Source organism: Enoplosus armatus, chromosome 22 (genome assembly GCF_043641665.1).
Source record: "Enoplosus armatus isolate fEnoArm2 chromosome 22, fEnoArm2.hap1, whole genome shotgun sequence".
Lineage (NCBI taxonomy): Eukaryota > Metazoa > Chordata > Actinopteri > Centrarchiformes > Enoplosidae > Enoplosus > Enoplosus armatus.
In genome coordinates, this window is record NC_092201.1 from 4,124,045 (window position 1) to 4,148,438 (window position 24,394).

The 24,394-nt window shown below is 40.3% G+C and overlaps 1 protein-coding gene across 1 annotated transcript in view; it reads right to left on the reverse strand.

The window, feature by feature from the left end:
• Positions 1–4,748: 4,748 nt before the first annotated feature.
• The window catches only part of syt1a (synaptotagmin Ia), a 36,719-nt gene continuing 17,073 nt past the window's right edge, over positions 4,749–24,394 (reverse strand). Inside the window, exons 4-8 of the mRNA XM_070928731.1 lie at positions 21,796–21,963; positions 19,957–20,124; positions 16,938–17,055; positions 8,513–8,646; positions 4,749–4,955 (exon numbers count right to left, since the gene is read on the reverse strand). Coding sequence (XP_070784832.1) covers positions 4,749–4,955; positions 8,513–8,646; positions 16,938–17,055; positions 19,957–20,124; positions 21,796–21,963 — 795 coding nt within the window. The remainder of the gene's footprint in view (positions 4,956–8,512; positions 8,647–16,937; positions 17,056–19,956; positions 20,125–21,795; positions 21,964–24,394) is intronic.

Here is a 24,394-nt window from a genome sequence, read left to right on the forward strand (position 1 = left end):
ATTCCTTTAGCCTCTTCACTCCCACTGTCCCACTGGCAGGACCGTCAGTACACATTTGTCAGGCTAAATTTTGGGGAAATTCTAGTTAATGGAAAACATGCAGTCTTGGGTTTGAATATATTTCACTCGGCGTACATTAAACATTACATAGCTTCAACGAAGATGATTTTTAAGGCACTTAAATGAAAGAAAACTGTATGTGAAGGGGTTTAAGCACCAGTATGTATAAATGTGCCACTGACAGAGAAACACCACTAAATATTCACAGGACGTTCTTTACTGATAAGACGTTTGGCCTTTAACACCCAAATTAGCTTAATTTCAGCAGCCTAAAATCTATAAATCTACTACCACAGAGTGCTCTCATCATCAGATTCACTCTCGACTGAGATTCACATCGATGTAACATCATGCATTTGGTGGGAGGACAAACTCTTGTCCCCGTTTTCTGGCTCTAGTAGACAACAGTGAATGTCCACTAATAGAAATTGATTTGTGCTCAGAGCAAAATGGAAAACATGATCTGTTTTTCTTTCATTTTTTTCTCATTGTAAAAAGCTCACACACTGTGGTGTTCTCCTCTCCGTCCTTTAGATGGCAGTAGTGACCTTGTTGACAGGCCGGTCTGGATGATTCACAGCCAACTCAAAGCAAACATCATCATTAAAAGTGGAATTTGTCACGCAAGCAAAGCATGCAGACACTTTTCTTTTTGACATGATGGGAGTTTCGTGCAGGAGGAGTGAGTCATACTTCACTACAACACAGTAGTGATAGTAATAAAGGTTGTTTTTGTTTATTAAAACTACTATTAGCGGCAGTGACAGCGTCTTTTGCTGCCTAAACGAACTCCAGGCGTCATAAATGAAAATATGACATGATAAGCTTCTGTATCAACAGGAAATAAAACATTTTTATTGATCATTTGTGTATATGAAGTTATATAACAACAGTCAGAAAACTCCACAGAGTGAATCACTACACAAAGTGAAACAAAACTGTAAAACACCTCGTCAAAAATGAAGGTATACACAGCAAATATAACTGTCAGCGGCTCGCCGTCACCGCGAGCGATATGGCAGGAAAAACACCCCAAACAGTTCTACGAGATTACAGAGAAAAGTTCCACACACAAAATACTCAAGCAGGCAGTTGATATACACAAAGGCAACTAGGATCTTTCTACAGCATCAGATTCTAATACTTTACACAGCTTTGTTTTTGAAAGGTCAGTGTGGCTTTTCGTCAGTGTCACTGGAGAGAATCTTGAGTTCCTTGTCACACAGAGAGCTTGATAAGGTTTTTTTTTTCTTTACAAGAGGAAGAATTTAGGGTTTGATTATGCATGCATACTTTGGTAGGAAATCGCAATAAGAGGAGCATTGCGGTGCGGAAATGGCTTTTGCTTTGTGGTTTTTCCACACACCTCGCAATCCAATGGGTTCTGCAGTGCCGCCCGTTACTGGATTCCCTGATACGTTTATACACGTTTGTGGTATTTTTCAGCTTTGATCGGATTATTCTGTTAGTACAACCTTTTTGCATTAATATTGTAATGCTCAGGCCACTTTTACAGAGCTTTTTCCTCGTACTTTAATCCATTTTATTCATTTAAATCTGAAGCTGTACTGGAATTCATGAATCTACATATGTAAACATGTCAAATTAAAAAGAATCCCTCAGGAGAGAGATCGGGAATGCAGCTGTATTTAAGTATATTCAATGGTCTTGGAATGCCATCAGACAGGGGATATTTTACCCCAAAAGGGTTATGAAATAAATTCATAATAGTTGAAAAAATATAAACAAAATTACTTTTTTGTTTTACAACAAAAAGTGCAAAGTACATCTAATTTCACGGTTAAAGTAATCTACACCAACACAGTCCATACTGTACATTCAGAGTTTTCATCTCAAATATAAAAGGGGATTTTTGAATCAACAGGGCAGTTAAATAAAAAAAAAATCCACAATGACAATGAAATAATGATGATGAGATATAGTATATGGATGATAGATAGATAAAATGATATTTGCGGCTGAATAATCATATTCATGTCACTTTATATTTATTCTAGATATACATTTTTGACACGATTATGTAAATATATACATGGCATTTTAAGGGGACATTTAAATGTAGACTCTCGTTTAGTATTTAGCTAATACTCCCTGAAACTTCTGATGCTGGAACTGTGTGCAAGAAGAGAAAACAAACCTGCAAAAAGAGGGGGAGGGAACCCTAAACAGAGGTCGACAGGTGTCAAGCTCCAACCTCCAAGCTGAATCTACGTGTGCTGTGTCCTAACCATTTCACTGGAAAGGAGAAACATCTCTCTGGACTGGAATCATCCTCTAGTTAGAATCTTTTTTCTTCGGGCAACGCCACCCACGTTAACACTATGGGATGAACATACAAGTATTGCACAGTGCTCAACAAAATGCTGTGTGAAGCGACCCCGCTCGCGCTCGGATTAAAACATCTACTTTCCGCCCTTTTTTTCTTTTTTTGCCGCGTGCAGTCGGGCGACGCCACGCACTCTCTCTTTCTCTGCGTGTAGAAGGGAAAAATGGCATTAAACGCTACGACATCACTACAGAACAAACTGGTTTCGCTACCTACTGATAAGTCTACATCTCTAAGCACACACGGCAGGTCACAGTGATACACAAAGCAGTCCTCAGAGACTCATGGAATGACAAGTAGCTTTTTCATAATAGTGCTATCAACTACACAATAACATTGAAAACATTTAGAAAGTCCTCCTGAAGCTAGCATCGAGTATATGCAAGAGGGTCCTCCAAGATAAGAGACTTCATGGTTTTCATGGATTAAAACTTATTCCTTTGCTAATTGGACCCGTAGTAAAGGACATGATGGTCTAATAGCCTACGCAGACCATTAACTTTACGGTTATTTCGCGTTCTCTTGGTGTAGTCCTGTGCCAACAAGAAAACAAAACTGATGTAACTGCAGTTGGCTGAAACGTGATTAGTCATCATTGCTTTCTTTCTCTCTGTTAATTGAGCTGATCGAGCAGGCGGATCTCTGGCTCCCTCTGCAGGTGTCCTGAAATAAAGCCGGCCAACAATTGTCCAAAATAAATGTCTTCCTAAAGAAGTCAACAAGCTAGTTCAGAGGCATCCAGTGCAAAACAGCAGCCACATAAAAGTTAAAATTGGCAGTAAAACATGGCTAGCTCTATTGTCACTGTGAGAAGGCAACGCAAAGCAAAGACTGCGATTCAGGGCACCATTGCAGCCAAAGACATTGTTCCCAATAAACCAAAGCTACAACCACTAGCAAGTGGGAGTGTGCATGAAGAGAGTGTCTCTACATAAGTCACCTCTTTGGAAATGGCAGTGTTTAGAAACTTGCTTCGCCTCTGTCAACGTACTTATATACATTGACCCAAAAATTTATCATTACTATTGATTTTTCTTTCCTCTCCTCTGATTGAAGGCAAGGGGATCGTATCAGAAGAGACAGCCCCCGGTGTCAGTAGATCTCCCCCCCCGTCCCAGCCTTTAGTAAAGATTGTAAAAAAAATCATGCAGTTTACTAAAAATAGTCAAGACGTTGAATTGCTCTAAAAAATAGTCCTCTTAAAACCAGAGTCACGACTCTTTATTTTTCACTCCCTCACAAAGATCGGACCCCGGCCTAAATGCGATATACTTCCAACAACGACAAGGCTGTTCAAAGTAAGCGGTTAACAAAATATTGTTAAACGAGCTTAAGGACACAATGGCTACAGCTTGGTGCTTTTTTTTCCACATGGGGTCTGTTTCAGAAGGGGTGGGGAGTGTTTTTTTTTGGAGGCAATATTTTCCATTTTTGGAAAAGAAAACGAGGACCTATTTCACTTAGAAGAAACTGCCAAATATGGATAAATGAAATGCTAACTGGTTTGCATCAACTATTGTTTCTGGTAACAGTGTGCATCAAGCTAAACATATAGGTCCTCTGATTGAGAAATAAGTACAAAAAGTCGTAAGAAATCATGTGCTTGTATAATTTCCAGCAGCATAATTTTCCCCTCAGAACCATAGTAGTTAATGGCCTTGTATTTTGGAGTTTTGTGTGTATATATTCATGTGTTTGTCTTTTCAGTGAACTTAAAGCCAGACATCGTCCTTTACAATATTTGAATATATTTCCACTAGTGTCTTGCAGGTTGGATTTCTTTTTTTTTCTGGAATGCAATAAGGTAATAAGGTAGAATTTTTAAATCCTGGGATATATAATATTGGCTTTCCTCTATATCTGCATTTACATAATTTAAAATAGAACATCTTATTAAAAACATCAAGATATACACAGATTAGGAAACGGGTAACAACATACAAACACATAAACTAGAAATCATTTTTGTCTGCATACTTATATATACAACTGTGGTACAATAAATTCTTTCAGTCATGCGCTATCTATACAGATCATATTGCTTAAAAGAAGGGGGCATTTGGTTGGGGCGGTTAAGGGCATGGAGATGGAAAATAAAAACTGCTGAATCTGAGAGGAACAAAATCAAGTAGAACCTGATAGAAAAAAAGCAGAAGGTGGTATGTCGCTGAAAGTTTGAACAATTAGGATTGTTTGTGATATTAGGAGCGGTAAAGCTGGGAGAGGCTGAGAGACAGGATAAAGGGGGGGTGGGGGTTACATGGATGGACCCATATATCACTGAGGTATTTACACATACTGGCTAAAGAGTACTACAAGGCAGGCGCTGAAAGGGCCCTGCCTATTTCTTGGTGGAGAGCTGAGCGTCCACCTCCTCCTCAGGCTTCAGCACGTGCCACTGGGCGATGGGTCTCCTGGGGTTGGCCAGCATGTCGGACCAGTGGCGCAACTCCGTCCCCGAGCTGTTGAGGCCCACAAAAACCTTGCCGATGGCATCGTTCTTGCCGATCTTGTCATAGTCCAGAACAGTTATAACAACTTGCACTTTCTGTAGAGACGGAAGAGAAAAAAAATGTAAACATAAATCGAGGTGTCGTCAGCATATAAACGGTTAATGCTCATGTTTGCTTTAGTCATACGTAAAGTTCCACTTTGTTAAGTCAGTGTCCTTAAATCACTTCTCAAATCATCCTATGACAACTGGGCAACTCCATCTGCTAAGGTAGGCCATGTGATATGATCAAAAGCTCCAGATGTGTGCTTTCAATCTCAACAATCTGAAGCCAAAATGGACAAAAGGTCCTTAAAGTGCTCAGGAAAAAGGAAATTTGAACATTTACAATTCCATGACAGCTGGGCAACTTCATCTGCCGAGGAAGATTGTGTGATAAGAAGACTAAGAAGAGATGAAGAAGTGAGAAGAAGGCTACTAAATGGACCATCTGGTGAAATAGGTCATAACGTCATTATATATTTTCGTTGTTTTTTTTGAAAGCCTGTCTTGTTTTCATTCTGTATTATATCTTGTTAATGTGGCTGTCTCTAATTTCTCTTTTTATGATGTAAAGCACTAAACTTTTGTTTAGAGATGTGCTCCTTAAATTAAGTTTATTGTTTTTATGAGATTTGTACAAGCAGACATGAGCTGTACTGCATCAGATATTATCTTCAGAGAGCAGCATTTTTCAACACCACAGTTTTATGGTCCCCTACACAACTATTAGGATCTGATCTAAACTGTAGCAAAAAAGATATCACTGTCAAACAAGCACACACTCTTAAACACAATTTAAATGTGAAATAAAGGCTTGTACGGCTGAGAAAGAAGCACAATATGCACTGAAACAGCAGTTATTGTAGAGCAGAAAAAATGTGCATTTGTGCTTTAAACTATATGAAAAAGTCCCTGGTTATTACTTGAAGTAGTACAGTAAATGCTCCTTCAGACATTAATGTTGATTAACAGTAACTGACATCCAGACCAGGCCTCAGTTAGTTCTAGAGCCAAACACGGCAGAATGTTTGATTACTCAGAGGTCTACGACTCAGCCTCAGCATGTGTTTATTCAAAGGGACACTGCAAAGAGGAGTGACCTGGGCATCAATCTCTGGCAGGGAATATGAATTAGTGCACAAAGAGCCCTGATTAAGTTTCGATCCACTGGCACACTGAGACGGGGCTACGGCCACCTGCATGAGCACAGAGCCGCTGTTATAAAAGAGCATGCCTAATACGCCATGTAATGAAATGCTGAATAAGGTTCCCAGATGGCTGGTGAGGGTTAGTTGGTTTTTAAAGGGACGGTTCACCTTCAAATTGCTAATTGAATCACGGCTTTCTTTGATTGGAAATTAGCAGGCTCTTCTGTTAATCATCACTGACCAGTCGGTTTTGTTTTGCTGCCTCTGATGCTGTGATTGATTGACAGCTCATGTCAGGAATAACGGTTTATCCATCCGCAGTAGGCTGTAGTATACAGCAGGTCCCTCTACAAGCTTGATAATACAAAACCTGGCAACCTAACTGTGATGACAAGACTCTGTGAAGCTGAATGGAGTCAATGCACCCAGTTGTTGTTCACCAAGAAACACATCCTGAATGTGTCTTCCACTAAAGCCTTATGAGTGTATGAATTAAACAAACAAGATACAACATGTTAAATTGTGACCTTAAAGATGCTGGTAGGTATTTCTTTCCACTTTCCACAGAGCCAGGCTGGCTGTTTCCCCCTGCTTCTAGTCTTTATGCTAAGCTAGGCTAACCCAGTCCTGATTATAGCTCTGCATTTAACGCACAGACATGAGATTGATATCTATGTTCTCATCTCACTCTTATAAAAGAAAGAAAATTACCACATTTCTCAATATGTTGAACTATTCCTTCAAAATATATCTTTTTATACTGAAACCAAAACAAAATTGGTTGGATTTTTGTCAAGATATCAGACTGGCTATGGGTCAGGGTTAGGATTATGTTATTTTATGTTAATCTGAATCTTAAACATGAATGTGCTTAAATCCTGAACTTCATTGAATTTTGAATATCTTTTAAAATTTGTTTTCAGTCTTTTAGTTTGTGTCTTTGTTTAATGTCTTATGTGCTGTCTCACGTACTGTGTGTTTTATTTTATGTATTTTATGAATTATTTACGCACTGTGAACTGACTTGTGTGTAAAACTTGTTATATCTTGTCCAGATGTACTGTATATGTATACATGTCAAGTTTCATCGTTGAGAGTTATCTATGAACAACTCACAGTCTATATTTTCCATTATGGGGAAAAGGTGAGTATGTAAGAGCCTATAGATTAAAACAAATTAATGTAAATGGTGTCACTGAGTGCTGAAAAGCTAATTATTTGTGCACTAAGGAGGATGTGGAACTAACCAAGTCAATAACAAAGCTTTTGTTAGTGTTAAGAAATAGACCAATTAAAAGCACTGTTTGTAATTCCCACACAATCTCTGAGACAATTAAAATCTTCAGATTAATTACACAAATAGTCCGAAGGTCAAGTTTAACTCAAATTCAGCACTCTGCCTCTGCGGATAAAAGCAGCTAATTTGCAGCTTTTTATAAGCGGTCTGTATAAGTTGTTGTAAATGTTAACGAGATGGGGAAAAAAGATCTGCCAGAGAAATCGATTAACAAATTAAACTGTATTTGCTTTTATATTGTGGGAGAAAGTCTGTAATTAGAATGGCCACAGCTCTAAGCGTCTCTATTTAAAACCAGAGAGTTGATGATGACGAAGTGTTTAAACCATTAATCTAACATTTACTTCAACCTCCTTAAGGAGCCTAGTCTTGACTGATTGGTCACAGTCAAATTAAGCAGTTTAAGTATGTTTTTTAACTCGCATAATGTTCTCATGGCTTTCAGGAGAGCACTCAATACACCTAATCAATGACACGTTTATGATTCAATCAGTGGCACTAATAATTATTTAATGATCAACCTGCCTTGGTGATGAGATAAGAAATGTAAACTTGGCCAACTTACTGGTATCAGTAGCACTAAATGAAGGCTTGATCTGGACGGGGTTGATTGGGATCAACACAGTTTAAATTGAATCAGAGGCTCGTGGACCCAAACCCGTGATTTGTGAGCTGTGACAGGCTTAATCAATTTGACTCAATTACTGTCTTGCCTGAAGAGATAATGCTGTTCATTGCAATCCCTTTCTGGCAGTTTGTGCATTATTTATCCTTTCCTTCAAAACATTCTGGAGAAAGATTCATGCTTTATATTACTTTGTCTTGGATGTACTGTAGTTGTTTCTGGAAATCATGACGTGCATGGTGATCTTGCAACAAATAGCACTGAGATACATGCTACAGGCAATAACAAGTGCAGAGAATAACATCAATCGAGCAACTGGCTTGTCAAATTGAAAAACTAAGGCTGATTTAAACTGAAGTGCCTTTGATTATACTGTTATAATGAAAAACCTCTAAACTGAAGATTTGGTAAATGAGCTTCCACTTATCAGTTGTTTATATGCAACAAATGCTTGCTGGTTCTTATAATACAACGTGTCCCTACAGCAGCACATTATCCTCTATGAATGGATATTATATTCAGTAAATGGATGATAACGTACCTGGATTTGTTCAAATGGGACTTCAAAGCTAAAGGACTCGTTGTAGTAAGGGTTGAGGGTGTTCTTCTTGATTGTCGTCTTCTTCTTCTTCAGCCTCTTGCCGTTTTGCATCAGGTGGATCTTCACATATGGATCTGCAGAGAAAAAGTAATTTGATTTTACACATTTTTACTTCTTTGATAAAAAATATTAAGACGCTCCTTTTTTTTTTTAAATCTTCCTCTACTTGTCTATAATTTAACAGATTATACGAATTAATCCTGCATTAACATATTTTTTTGGCCACTTGGGGGCAGTGTGACATACTATCACTTTGAGGTTGATACGGCAAACAGTTGCCTATTTATACATTAAGAAGACACACAGCAAAATTAGCATTCATTTGAAGTGGGTGATTCTGGCCAACGGATGCATCAAAGTCACATTTTCACTCTCCGTTCAGCTCTGTTTTTGGTCTCCACCACTTCCTGAGGTAAATATCTGACTCTTTTGCCACTAAATGCTCCACCTAACTAACTTTGTCTGTCTGCCATTTGGTGCTGGGCAGGTGGCGTACAGTGTTGATGAGAGCCTGAGCCGAAACAGTAAAGTTGCAGGCTGTTAAACCAAAAAAATGAGGTGAAATACGCTAAAAACCTCTGTAGAACTGAGGAGAGTCAGGTGATAATCACTACAAGCATAATTTTATCCACTGTTAATATGAAAAACATTGATTATAGCAGCTTTAAACAAACCTACAGAACCAACATCTTTCATTGATTAATACCTCAAAAAAGGGTTTGAGCGATGAGCAGTGGTTATAAAGCATGGCCATGAGAGTCTTATGTGTTTACATCACTCAGTTAACCTTCCCCATTCAAGAGCCTCATTTTCATCTGTCCGAATGCCATCTCAAGTGGCACCCAAGTGGTCTGCTTCGTCCGTCCTCATCCACACTCTGGCAATCAGGTAGAGTGTGCAACAGCAAACCTCCCATCGCTTTCGTTTATGACGAGACGCCACTCCTCCTGATTTGTTTACAGTCTCCAAATTGTCATCAAAACTAAATTGGAGACGAGGGGAGTTAGCGTCTTGGTTTGGGAGCAATCGCCTTTTCAAATTGTGAAATAAATACCATGTTTCTTGTCTTTGAGACTAGGTGAGGCTGTTAAATTTGCACATTCAAAGAGTCCAAAATATGGGCAGCTATAATATAATAAGTTCATAGGTTCACTGTCATTTTCAGTGGCATACAAAAATGATCCAAAAGATGAATGAGGATCCAATAATTACAATGATTCAAAGAATATTTTTCCTATTCATTAACATTTTTCCTCACTAAACACCATCTATTGCTGCAGTTGGTTGGTCCTTATTAATTATGAAAATGGGAAACGTAGGGTGTTACAGTCATTTACACGTTGCAGAAGAGGAAAGGATATAATGAGCGGTTCACCTTTACGTTGTCAAGTGCTGATGGCAACGAGTCAGCCTTACCTGTTGATTAGGGCCAAAAAAACTCACTTCAAACGTCTTATTCTTCTCGTTAGCCATCATTCATGGACCTGGTTTACAGTTTTTCGATTCAACTTTATGCATTAATCTGATTTCTTCATATATACGAGGAACCAGGTTTCTGTAACCAAGACATTTCGATTTCTTGGCCAGCTATACGGGTTTCTAATAGTGTTTTTACACATGCACATATGCACGACAAACTTCCAATTTCTCTGAGTGACCTGGTTTCTTGGGTGCATGTAAACATACTGAAGGTGGAAGTGTCTTAAGATGCAGTTCCCCTAATGGCCACTAGATGCTGCCGAAAAGGAAAACTGTTGACTGTATTGAAGTAGACAGAAAAAACTTTCACCTTATACAATCTTTATTTCCCAGAAGAAATGACGGTCTGAGTGGCTATTTTCACTTCTTTTGTATGTGTGCAAGTATCATTCAGAATCATTGTTCCATTATCGATGTATGTATACTCAAAGAGACAAATGTTTCGGGCCGTGTTTGTTTGATAGACAGGAGTGTCAGCCTCTTAAAGTCAACCAAGGTGGCTGCCATTTGCTCCTCAGGATGGTTTTCTACACTCGTCACATCTCTGAACTTCACCTTCCTGTCAACATGTAAAAGACAGACAGATATCTTTTTGGAGAAAACTTATTATAACATAAAAGGGAGGGATGGAGCAGCAAAAACAGACATCTCTCATTAAAAATACATTAAGGCAAATGAAATAAATGAACACGTAAAACAGGCCATGGTTTGCAGTGTGAAAAATTGTCGACCAGATTGTTGAAGATTTTGGTTCCACATGCGAAGGCCGCATAATGACGCTTAATGATTTCTGATCTCAGCCCACAATCACGACGACTACACGAGCTATAGCGGAAACATTAATGAAACCCACTTTGTGTCGTTTATCATTTAAGACAACACGCTGCTTGAGAAAGACAAAAACAAATAACCGTAATAATCTCAGAGATGCTAATGAGGTAGTCCCTCGCCTGAGGCCAATAATATCCCCCCTGACTACTGAACTTCAGAGCTGTGCATCGGAATGAATAAGGAGTAAGACTGCTTGAAACACTGCTTGCTCTGATAATCTGGATTCATCTCTGGATCCCATATACAAAAAGTCTTTATGCCATTTTATGTTTTTTGATGCGTGGGCTGCACTGGAAAATATCTGTTTTTAGTTGGAACATTGTGGGATTTCTAGCAACAGCAAACACTGAACAAGCTTAGCCCCCTTAATCTTTTATCCAATTTAGGGGGATAAGGACACGATTGCAGACTGGCGGGCTCGTCTAGGACAGCTGACATGAATATAGAGAGAAAACCACACAAACAGAGTAAGAGGGGGGAGAAAGCAGGGAGAATAAATACATGACAGAGACGTGAGTGAAAAGGCAACAGGCTCCTAATGGAGTGGTTGTCCATTATTACTCTCCTGCTGAGAAGAGCTGGAGTGCTGGGATCAGAAAAACACTGACTGAGGGTTGTGTGTGTGTGTGTGTGTGTGTGTGTCACTTTGTGTAGAGATTGAATACATCAGTATCTATATGAGGAACCTCTATAGCTTCATCTCAAACAGCAGTGTGAGTACTTTATACGCTGCTTTTATCTGTCAAATCAGTGTCTCAGATTCAAAATTTACACCACAAAGCTTTCAGTTTGGGAAATTTGTCGACTAAACTTAAAGTGTTATTCTGTCGGATTCTGTGTTTGTGCACTGAACTCCCACAAATCAGTTACTGTCACATTTACCCCCCTTGGATTATCTGTATGAGTGAAGTTTCTGCAGGTTTTCTTTGTCTGATCAGCCACAGGTGGCTGTCAATGCTCACAGAAACTCCTCAGTTCTTTTCCTGCCTATTTCAAACTACTCTCGTGTAGGCAGACGTCTGTGTCATCAAGTTCACAGAGGTCTGAAGAGAGTCAAACACAAAAGATGAGAAATGGCACAGAGGGAAGGGGTCTATGACATTTCTGCTTGTTGCATTAGGTAAAAAAAAAAAAAAAAAAATTTAAAGAACCATTTCAAAATTCGAATAGTAGTCACATTTTATGTTTGAAAACGCAATCAAAGAACAACTGTCTATCTTGTCTATGTCGGCTAGGGCTGCTGGAGTGCAAATTTCCTCAAATCCAGAAAATATCAAAACAGAGCAGCTAACATTAGCCTAAACTCTGCTAGCATCCCGACCACGGCCTCCACAGTGAGGGAATACGACACGGGATGTGCTAGTTTTGAACAAGGCTTTTTTAACATAATAATGTAGTTAGTTAATAATATGCTAACTCAAGGCCTTAGCGGTAACGCTAGGTTGCTACTGTAGTTCGTAAGCTTGTTAGCTGGGCATGCTAACGACTGCAAGCTACGCTAGAATAGATAAACACAGATTAATTACTTTTGCTTCTGAAAAAAGACACCACTCTTCAAACTTGAGCGTGCCAAACAATCACTTTTCTGGGGAGGGGTTTAGCAAACTGTCAATTGTAATGATATCTATCACTGCCTGCAGCCGTATATGCTGAAATACCGCTACAACAGTGACTGCTACAACATGTTCGGTGCATGTCATGCATCCTCTTATGTTGGTAACTGTGCCTGAATTAACACAATACAACAGCTGAATGGGATTATGCAAGATAACCCTTTCTCAGGGTGAAAAAAAAGAAAACACACCTGTGGCGCCACATCACTGCTATCCAGACGCCCCTTATCTTTCTGGCCAGCAGATGAGAGTTTGGCATTATTGAGTCTTGGGAGGCTCGTCGTACCTCATATCCGGCCCATTTTAGTGTCTTATCCCAGACGGGTGTAATCTCTCCCATTTCATGGATGAATGCCAGCGCTCCTGATGCAAGAGCGCTATCCTCACATATGTGTACAGCAGAGGCTTGCCTTCGCTATCCTGAGGGTTACTCATCTGAGTCCTGGATCTTGGCCATAGTTTTATGAGGCGATGCACTATCAGCGGCCCATACATTTCCCCCAGGAGGCTAGAAGCAGGTTTGTGGATAAGTGATGAGCTCTGGGCCAAATCAGCTGCAGACTTTAGTAGAGCTACTAAAGCTGTCTAATTTTAAAGTGGTTACTTACAGTTTGAATTTCAAGTTGTGAATAATTGCCAGCTGTGACTCATTTGGATTATTTTGGTGGGGGTAGTGCCTCTCACAGTTGAAGCTTCAATACTATATTTTGTGCACAGAAATGCAACACCAAACAAAGAATTTGTCTCTCCCTCAAAATATTTCCGTGTTCATCGAGTGTGGCCACTGCGGGCGCTGGCAAAGTTGTGCCAAATGAACACCAATGTAAGCAGGGTTAAATATAGCCTGGCTGTCATCTTAGCTTTCCTCCCATCATTTTGGATTTGCCATGGTGGGTGCACCCAGGGGTGACTGTCGGTTTAGTTTTACACACTCAACTCAGCGGTGAATGACACACATACCACACGAACACAAGCATTTACAGTGAAACTCTTCTGAGGCGCAGACCCACATAAACCACCTCCACAAAATCTGAGATATTTATGATATTGTGTTCTTTGTACAATCTGCTTGTTATTATTTACATCTTTTTTGGGGGGTTTTAGATATTAAAGCACAATTGTGAAAGAAATAGGAACTGACAAAATACATTTTGCATTCCTAATCACTTGCATATTGCTTTCTTCTTCTTTCTTCCGGGCCTGTTCATCATCTTAATAGTCCCTCTGGCCTGTTGCTTCACTGCCTGGGAGAAAACCTCTCAGTCCGACCAGCCAAGGGAACAAATAAACCCTCCAGCCAAGAGACTTGATGGTGAGCTGGAGCACCAGGTCGGGGCAGTGCGGCTTCATTACCGCTGACATGGCGCCTGTGTGCTTTGATAACCTCCCTCACTGCGGGCCATTACCTGGTTATGTGCCGCCTCACAGCCCTCTGGGAAGTCTTCAGAGGTACAAAGGGGATGGGACAAAACACTTTTTCTGCCACTACCTCTATAAACCCACATCTCCTCATTCTGAGTCGCTTCTAAACACTTAGCCTTTGTGTCCGACACACTTTTGAGACTGACTCACCTTTGATGGTGCCAGAATTGCACTATAGTAGCTTGAAATACTGTAAAATGCACCGTTATAAACAGACAATAAGTGCCATTTTGCTGCCCCTTTGCACAAAATTACACCATAAATCTGTGGGAGGCTGAAAGAGTTGATGATGACTTTGCCTGCTGCTGCAATTACAAGCTTTTATAACTCACTTTCTAGTCTTTAAACTCTAAAATGCACCGCCCCCTGGAGTTTAAAGATTCTTTCAAGATTTAATCTGATTGCCTACAACTCAACATAATGGACATGTATTGTAACTATACATTGCTGTGAAGCAGAGAGAGGAGTAACTTGTCTGCAGTGAGACTGGGATTATTTTGAGACGACAGCTAAAGAGCATGCTGCTCGGTGCATCACCGCACTTGAGTAGCAACAATTTTGAGGAACACCAAAAAGTCAACTGTATTTTTTAAAGTAATAAGTGTTTTTTTTTTTTTTTTAAGAGAAACAGCATGGGGGTAGATTTGGAGGGATGTTTCATGAGGAGCCAATCAAAAGAATTATTTCTGATTATACATTGGTTAATGATAATACCCACATCTTCCTCTGTGAGCCATAATTAGGCATGGTAAACAGGATGACAATAGAGGAGAAGGCTGATCCCAGGCCATCAATTACTTGTCCTCCTCCTTAAGCTCTGGCTGAGCCGCCCTGTGGATGGAGGCTAATTATTGTTATTACAGACCTGCCCATTATTTCATCCATCTGCTACACGTTTAAGTCCATTCTCAGAGCAGAAAAGCAGTCGCAACTAACCAAAATCAAAACTCAAACTGCAATTTAGAGTATATTCTGGTTGTGTGTAATTAGAAACATGCACTGTGCTATTACTGTATGCTAATAATTCACCCTGAAACCCACAGACCAGTGCGCACAGATAAAACATGCTCCAATTAAATGTGACATACAGTATGTGGTGTCAAACTGTCTGGCTTCTCTACTATTTCCCTTCTCTGCGAGAGAGAAACCTGGCCTTCAAAGTGAACACATTCACACCCTTTTCATACTGGCTGGTCGATGTGGCTGACAACTCAAAATGTTGACAATCCCACGATGCAAATGGACACAGGTGAGAGCTAATGCCGGTACCATAAAATGGCAGCGGGGAAGGTTTTTTTTTTTCCTGCCAAATGGCTGCTTGCGCTCGGTCTGATAGATGAAAGGGAACTCTGAGCTTTTAATGTGTGCCGTGTTTGCCATGTTTAGGCTTATGTGGAGAGACTGGGCTGTCAGGCAGAAAGCAAGTGGACCCAGGTGTATGGTAATTGCAGCAGAAAGAGTGAAGGCGGGAGGGGAAGTGCACACCAGGGAATTTAAAATGAAACCACTGAAGAAAGTCAAAGGAGAAGCAGGAGGACAGCTTACTGTGTGATTTGTGTTTCTGAGTATGTGAGTGTGTCTTGATATGATTAAAAGTTTGATATTGGCTGTGGCAATATTATGTGCAGGATTTCAGTTGATGTGTCTAATGGATGTGTCGTATGGTGTAAAAATCAGTCTCTGCATGTAGGGACGTCATCTATCTGCATCACAATCATTGTCTCTGGCGCTATTTTTCTGCACAGAGGGCCACATGAAATGCAGGTTTTGCAAAGTGAGTTTGAGGTCAAGTGAATTTTTCATCATTTTCAGTCACATTGTGGGATTTTGCTCCAAAATTTCCGACTCCCTCAGAAGTTTGACACACCCCGTCTTTGGTCGCTGAAGCTCTAAATCAGCCATTAATGGACTTTTTCGTCTCACAGTCTGATGTAAGACCATAAGTTTTGATTGAAGACCAATGATTTCATCACATTTCTCATACCAACATTACAGCCTTTAAGGCTGGAAGATCATACTTCACTATCATTTAGTCCATAAAATTACAAAAAATCCAACTCAAAACCCTAAAGATATTCAATTTAATGTGATATGATTTAAAGAGAAAGACAAAACAAAAAGCTGTGGAGGATTTTACACCCAGACAGGAACAAAATTCTGGGGACGAACCGTTGTATGTATGCCTTTATGTGCTAGTAATACAATTGTAGAGGATTTAAAGCTGTAATATGCAAACAGCTGGCTTTGCTATGCTCTTTTGCCCACATTACTGACTTGCCCCCACAGGGAATACAAATAAGATTTGTTCATTTGCACTTCACAGTATTTTTATGAGGGAAGCTAAGACTCCAGTGGATTCAGGGTCGTCCTGCTCCTGTGATTTAGATTTATTAAGCTTGTTTTTTGTCCCTTAATGAAACATCGGCCCCTCTTTGATGGATGGAAACAGATCTACTGACCCCGTGTTGTTTGTGTATGCTCCAGTCATGAACCTGTGGGTGTCGCATGCACAAGGATTTCCACCCCTCTTCTGCCCTAACAAGTGGCACATTCTGTTACCATGACATCAGACCCGCTATTCAGGCTTGACTGTATTGTGATAAATGTCATCTATTGATCTTAATGCTGCACGGGTTTATTGTTGGAGCTACACCACAGCAGGAATAGGTTTCCTTCTTTCTGCTTTGGTTATTCTTTTCTCATCATATTGTTCATTCATTAGTGCATACTGCAATCATTAGTGGTTGCATGGGTTTGAATAGTGCAGTTTCTTCAGGATCTGAACATCTGTACACAACTTTTAAAGATTTCTTGGGGGGGGGGGGGGGGCAGGCAAATCATCTTTTTTTTTCCTTGACAAATGTAATCGTGACCAGTGATGTGTTTGGGTAGTTGTTAAAAAGAAGCATTTGTAGGAGAGGCAAAGTGTGTGCTGCAGTGCATGTATAATTACAGACAAAGGGCCTGTCAGAGGGAAAGTCAGTGGGCATACATACACACACCATTGCAATTCTCCTCACCTGACAAGCCTCCCACATCCATTTTCTTCAGGTTTTTGGCTTCGAGGACGACCACGGTCAGCTTGCCGGCAGTGGGAACGTATCGCAGAGAGAAGCAGATATCACCCAGCTTCTCTTGCTGTTGGACAGGCAGAGACATTGCAGAGGTGAGGACAGTTTTAACAGCAACTACTAAATCCAAATTTACTGCATCACATGCTCACAGCAGATGCCCACTGAGAGGCTAGATGAGCGGGGGGAAAAGAATAGCTCGTAAAATTCCCCTCCAAAGCACATTAGAAATTGTTCAGTCAACCGAATGTGAATCTCTGGTTTGCCTTTTTAACATGTTAAATGTGTTGATGTTTATTTGGTTCTGCTCTGCACAAATAGAAAGGATAGCTTTTAATGACGAAAGCCGCAAGTAAGTTTGTTTGGACGGAAACATTTCCATTATTGATTTGAAATGAAAGAAAGGAACACTGAACACCGGAAAAGCGTCCTCGCGTCGATGTGATTTGATTGTCTGATCATTCAGACAGAATATAAGACACAATATATTACGATGACTAACACTGATCTTTGTTCTTGTTCATCAGGAACATCATAAATACTGATCCTGTACTCAAACAAATCCTGAACAGTGTGTGTCTAATATGAGCAGTGTTGATTTACATTATGGCGAATGCAGATCCCGATAAAAATAAAAAAGATGAATGGAGACAATTATTTTGGAGACACAAATGTTTCCTAATATACTGTATATTCAAAACGGTCTGATGATCTGTTTGCAGGACAAGCTGTTAACAAGGTTAGTCATCATGTGAGCCAGCTGCCTGCTGTCTAAGAAAAATACTTCAGTGCAGAAAAGAAACACAACAAACACTCTGCTCTATTATTTCCAATTAAAGTAGCTAGAAATATTACAAATATGTAGTAGCTTGTGCTACTGCAGCTGCTGCTACAACTAATAACAGGAACAATAGAAGATTTACACAAGTTCCAAAAACATACATTGCACACTACTTTCCAAATGTACTCTGTAGTTATACTTTAATTTATAGCACTAGCTCTTTTAATTTATTAAATGGTATCTTATATATCCTTGTATTTCATATAACTCTACTCTGCAAGTGGTATATAAATGGAAAATTATTAAAGTACTTGAATTGAAAAGCATTAACAATCAATATTAAAATATAGAAAAAGGGATAGAACATACATTTAAGTTACAAAATACGTAAATCAATATTATATCTACTATGTCAAATTCACTGCTTCATATGATGCTGCATCTCTGACTCACAGCTTCAGAGTCATATCCAATCATTGTAGAACAACTCCGTGCATGTTTTCAATCTTCCATTATAGATTTGGTCTCTTGTTTTGGTTTGAATCGGCTCCCACTTTTGTTTGTCACTCATCAACTTCGCTGGAAAAGTACTGACTGCAATCACTTCACTGGTTCACACGAATCACAACACAGCCTCATTATCATACACTGAACACGGAGCGATTCATATTCTTGCCATATCCCTTATCAACACGAGGAGCAGACACAGTCAATAACTGTCTCCCAGGTCACACCTGCCATTTTCAAAGGAGATTATAAATCGAGGGAAAACCGGACCTGAACATCGACCTTTGTTTTATTTCAGGAGTCTTTCATCAAGTTCCAATCAAGACCTGTTTCCTCATGCAGAATCAGTGTGCTGGAAACGGTTGCAGTGTGTTTTGTACTTCCCCCACCCGTTTCATTTATCACCCACTGTCCTGACTGGCAGTTTCACAACAAAACAAATGACTTAATAGTCATACACTGATGACGACGGCCGGCTTTTAATCAACACAAATACACACTCCCCTGGAGTCCGGCAAGAGACGGAGCGACGGTTAATTACGCCTGTCAAGCGCAGTGACCAGGCTCTTTAATATTTTCTATGAACTGTAAAAGGCCAACAGCTGCCTTTTCAACTTAAAGGGCATTTTCAGAACTTGCTACTTCATATTCGACCTTCAAAGTAAAGAGGATTGCGTTACCTGTGTGTAGGTGGAGCATTCAATCTCTAATTTTATTCACTCTGCTGCCTTTTCCACTGAACGCACTGGACTCGTACCTGAAAGAGCAGCTCTCAGCGTTTGGACTGATATGATGAGGCCTTACAGAGCTTCCTTTGTTTTATACTGTATATTTAAAACCTGTGGCCTACTTGTGACCCCCAACAAACCTTTCTTTTAATCTCAAGATTTACTGTCAATAGGAACAGTTGCTGAGCTGCCTCCTTTTCACTTTGCCAGGTGTAATGAGGCAGACTCTTGCAAACCTCCTGGCGCCGCACATAAAAAAAGTGTACCATTCAGTGCCACATGTTAATCAGAGAATTCGCTATAAAACATTTCAATACTTTTCATCAGTTGGAAGGTGGAAAGTGGCAGTTTCCATGGTCCTGCCTGTGCAACTGCTCTCCACTGAGCTTCAACACTGACAAGCATCCCTCCAGTGTCTCAAGCCTTGCGTAAAATTGTCAGGTGCAGCTGTGCGACCAAACGCTAAGGAAGTATGCCCTTCAACTCAAACAACAGCACCAGCCATTCGACGCTGTTATAATTAACCTTTAAATCAAACCACCGTAATGCTAAAAATGAGGTTCCCCTGGCAACATGTGCTATATGCCATGACATTTACCATGAAAATTGAATCTCCTGAACTGCTGCCTGGAAAGTCACACTTCTATTAATTGAAGGGGAAGTGTGGACATCTGATTAAGTGACATTTCCAGGGGAGATGGATTACTTCAGCCACGGCATCACATTTATAGTTGGAGCACAAATGGCTTGCTGAACACAGCAAAATAATCAAATAATGGCGATATCACTTATGCAAGCACCAATGAAAAGTTATTATTGAAACAGCAGCGACCAGATGTACAAGTCTGAGGCTTGACACAAAATGATGTCAAACCTACTCACTTCCCATTTTCTAGGGAGTGATTGAACTTTTGGCGTGTGTGTCTGCCCACACAGGTTTCATAAGTCTTACCTCCTCCTTCTCAGCGCTCTGCAGATCCCGCCACTCCTCCGTTACGTGGCTGAAGTCCACCTTGTTCATGGGCACCTTGATGTCGCCGATGGCATCGTGTTTGGAGAAGCGGTCAAAATCGTACACCGTCATTACCAGTGTCTTTCCACCGAGCTCTACGTAGGGGACCTGAGGATGATGACAACAGATGTACTGTGTTATTAAAGGGGCATTAGCATAGACAGCGTTTCCTACTGTACTTGGCTGGCTCACCCGGTATGATCCATTTTAACAATGGCAGAAGTTTAGAAAGACACACTGACATCCAGATTGTTCATCATCTGCTCTTTTTTATTCAATGAGAACGTCAGTGTCAGTTTTCTTGGCAGGACTCAAATAAAAACAACTGTACTGACTGACAACAGCTGACAGGAGCAGTATTAAAGAGGTTGCTGCGTTACTGAAAGGAAAACATTATAAACTGGAGCTTGTCCAAAGGTAGACATGTTGTGCATCATATAAATTAATGAGCTACTTTAGCCACTTTCAGCTAACTTTGGACTTTTATGGGCTTTCAACCACTGAGTGAGGGAAAAAAACCCTCTTTTTCTTTTATTCATCTATCCACTGAGTCTATGAGCTTTCAGTTAGCATGCTTGGTTAATATTTCTAGTTGTAGGTCTCTATAAGGGTCTGTGCTGTTACTGTGTTGCATGGAGGACTAATCTCCCTTGTTTATTATTATTATATTATTATTATTATTCCACAAAAAACAACACCACTGAAACAGAGTTACCAGTTTATTAGGTACACCTGTGGACTGTAATGCTCCTCCTATCTTGGTCCAGTTTATTTTGACTTTGTATGATTTGATTCAACTCGGTGGTGATTGTTGAAGCCATGGTCTGTGGTATTGTTGTATAGAACTGTATTATATTATAAGGTGTTTCAAAAGGTTTCTAAATAAAGTTTCAGTTTCATACATTTTAACTTAATATTGTCAGTCCTGGACTTCCATACAAAGGCTTGTGATGTTTCTAAAGTTAATTACATGCCAAGCAGAGTCAGATGTGTGTGTATTTTTGGAGTGGGTGGATGGTGACGTTGTGGGTGCTTCTGTTTCCAAATCAATCACTACTCTTCCAGCCCCCGCTCTGACAGATGGTGTTATCAGGCCTTCAACCTGGGATGGGTAAAAGATAGGTGGTGGTGGTGGGGGGGGGTCTCCAGAAGTACTTGTAATCCTTGATTGCCTTCAATTTTGGGACAAAACTTATTAAGAAAGCGAGGGAAAGATAAGACTCCCTGATTTGTCCTTGACATCTTTTTCTTGACAGTGCTTACAATCACCTGTCTGTTTTTTTCCCACAGATTTGGAATTAAGTATTGCAAAACACACATACACACACACACACACACACATACACACACACACACACACACACACACAAGAATGAATCCTGTATTGAGATGGATATCACATCACATTATGCTTAACTTACACCAAACACCTGCGCTCTTTACTCTCGGAATAACAAAACTTTCCCCACTGCTGGGGCCATGCATCCATTATGGCCGAGGCAAGGCCAGGGTGTAGCGGTGCATCTGCCTGTGTTAATCCCAATCACATTGAGCCTCAGCGTGTGTATGTGAGTGTATCTGTGTGTGTCAGAGATATTCTGTCAGGAGCTTGTTAATGTGCCAGCTGGTTGCTGTCTCCACACCTTCCCAGCATTCACGGCTGCATGCAAATCAGATTGTCGGTGGAACCAAGATCTCCGGTGACAAAAAAAGCAAATGTGCAAATGTTTTTTAACATTTTGGTGGAAGCAACTGAAATTAAACTCCTGCGAGGTGTACCTTGAAGGTGAACTGCTCATTGAAGACAGGATTGAGGGTCTTCCTGTGGACCTTGGTCTCAAACTTCTTCTTCTTGTCAGGCAGCAGGTAGACCTTTACATATGGGTCAGATGTGCCACCCATGTCCATGGCAGGCAGCTCTGCCGCCTGGATGATCCCCACCATGAGCTAAAAGAGGAAGACGAAGGGTAAAAAAGTGAGAGAGGGCACGTCAGACTGTCCACTAACCCAAATTATCATAACTTGCACTTTCATCCCACCAACATCCTTACAGAGAAACCATATATTGGTTAAAGAAATGTCTAGGAATATTTCTTAATCATTGCTCTAAGACCTTGAGGACCATCGGATTTTCACGTCTTGTCTTTTTATATCACTAGCAATCACCCTTTCATAATGGTGGCTTAAAGATGATTCAGTGTCATTTTTCTGGGATATGGCGGCAAAATTAGAAGGTTATGTCTGCAGAGCCTGGCAGCGGCTGAAGATTTCGTAAAGGTCAGGATGTGTCATAGTAGGAATGAGAGGACTGTTTCTCTTCACATAAGGCCGATAATTGATAACCACAATGGGGGGCCTGGGAGGCTGATTGACCTGCCAGTCAGAGCCTCTACTCAAAGGCCTCTCAGGAGGCCCAGCTAGTCAGTCAATCAACTTCCTATCAGGCAGCCATCAAGCAGCAATCTGGAGGCTGACCAGGGCACTCAGCCATGGAGCTCTACAGCTGTCAGGAGCTGCATCAGTTTACTGAATGCTGCTACCAGAGACACGGTGGTAAATAAAAAAGTAGGAAACAATGAGGCAAATAACCACCAACATGAAGGCAAATCAATTTTACAGACAGAAAGCCATAGATTTATATATTCCCTTTCTTCTTACAGATTTTCCAACTGAGAAATTCTCAGAATTACAAGTTGGTCGAGCCGAAGCATCACGTTTTTTTGGCCAAGTGGCATTCAGATGAAAAGAGTAAGGTAAATGAACCAAAAATACATATACTTGAATTAGATGTAGGTCAAAGTTCACTCTTGACCGTGGAAACAGTAGTTTGACAAAATAATCCTGACTCAAGGTCCACTGACGGAGCTTCCAACTGCATCACATGTTCTTAATTAGCGGTTGGAGTTGAGTTGTCACGGAGACGGACTTCATCCATAGCACTGTTAAGACATCTCATCCGTGTTGGCTTAAAAGTTCGTTTTTGAGCTCAGAAATAGTAGTTTGACAAAACAATCCCAGCTCAAACTCACAAATCCCAATGCAAAGTCCCTCTGCAGATGAAGATCATGTGGTACGTCTGAAAGCTCTGAAACTGGACCTTGAATTGTTTCATCAAAACTAGATCTAGGCAGTCTAGTCAAACTAGGTTAGACAGTTAGCCTAGCAGACCTTCCAGCATAAAAATCATATCAATAATCATGCCCTGGTCTCAACGAACGGACAAAAGACTTAATGTTTATTTTAATCACAATTCCACCTTTACGTCTTTCTTGGCTTCTTCATCTGATGCAGCTTTAAAAACTTCACAGATTAATGTTTAATTTGATTTATAATGAGATTATTTCTGCCTTCAGAGCAGCTCTTTCCCTGACAAATGTTTACAATACTAAAACTTTATTGTACCTATCGTGAGTTTGTTAGCATTTACTATGCTTCACGCATGTCGTGATGATCTATCTGTATTTCTGTGTGTGATTATCAACTACCCAGTTTCAGTGCTGCCATTAAAAACATGGACATGGCAGGCGCAGGTTAATGTTGTCATTTCCCATATTGTACAGTATCTCAGTACTACTATACTATACGTACAGATCTGCATTGGATGGTGGTGAGATTCCAGTATGGAAAGGTCTTCATGAAATGATGGAGAATTTATTACACAGCGTCCACATTCTGTACATGTACCACAGATACACACATGTATACTGTACGCACACACAAACAAACATCACACATGACAATAGTGACAAGACAAGAACATGAAAAGTATGGAGTATCCTTTTAGTTAGCTGCTCCCCAGGTTATGCACAACATTTTCTTGCCATTACCTTGAAAACACACGGCAAGCACTGAAAGAGTCTCATGATTTCAATGACCACTTTGACTTAAATATAACTTCTGTAATTGCACATCTACATCTAGATCACTCACTGTGAAATAGTTACATACCTCAGAAGGTAAATACAAGATGTACAATTATTCCAGCTGTCATTTACCTGAACCTAAATGTAACCATGTTTTGCACTGTGGTGCTGTGAAGTGACACTTGGACTTTGAGTGTAGTAATTCATCCTTGCATGCTGTCCTTCTGATTTCCACCCATCCATCAGCGTAGACACAGCATGTCACACCATCTTTACTGGAGGAGGCGCTGACGCTTCAGTGGTCGGAAATGTTGATATGTAGTTTGCTGCTTCGGCTCGTTGTATCTTTCCTCATAATGTGTGACACATCGGCTGACGCTCACAACACGAAGTCAAGAGGGGGTTTCCCAAAACTCATTAGGAACACCTTTCCTCAAAATCAAACCAAGCAGAGAAAGTAAAATCATAAACAATATCTTTTTACTCAAATTTCACTTAGTCTGCTGAGCTTTTCC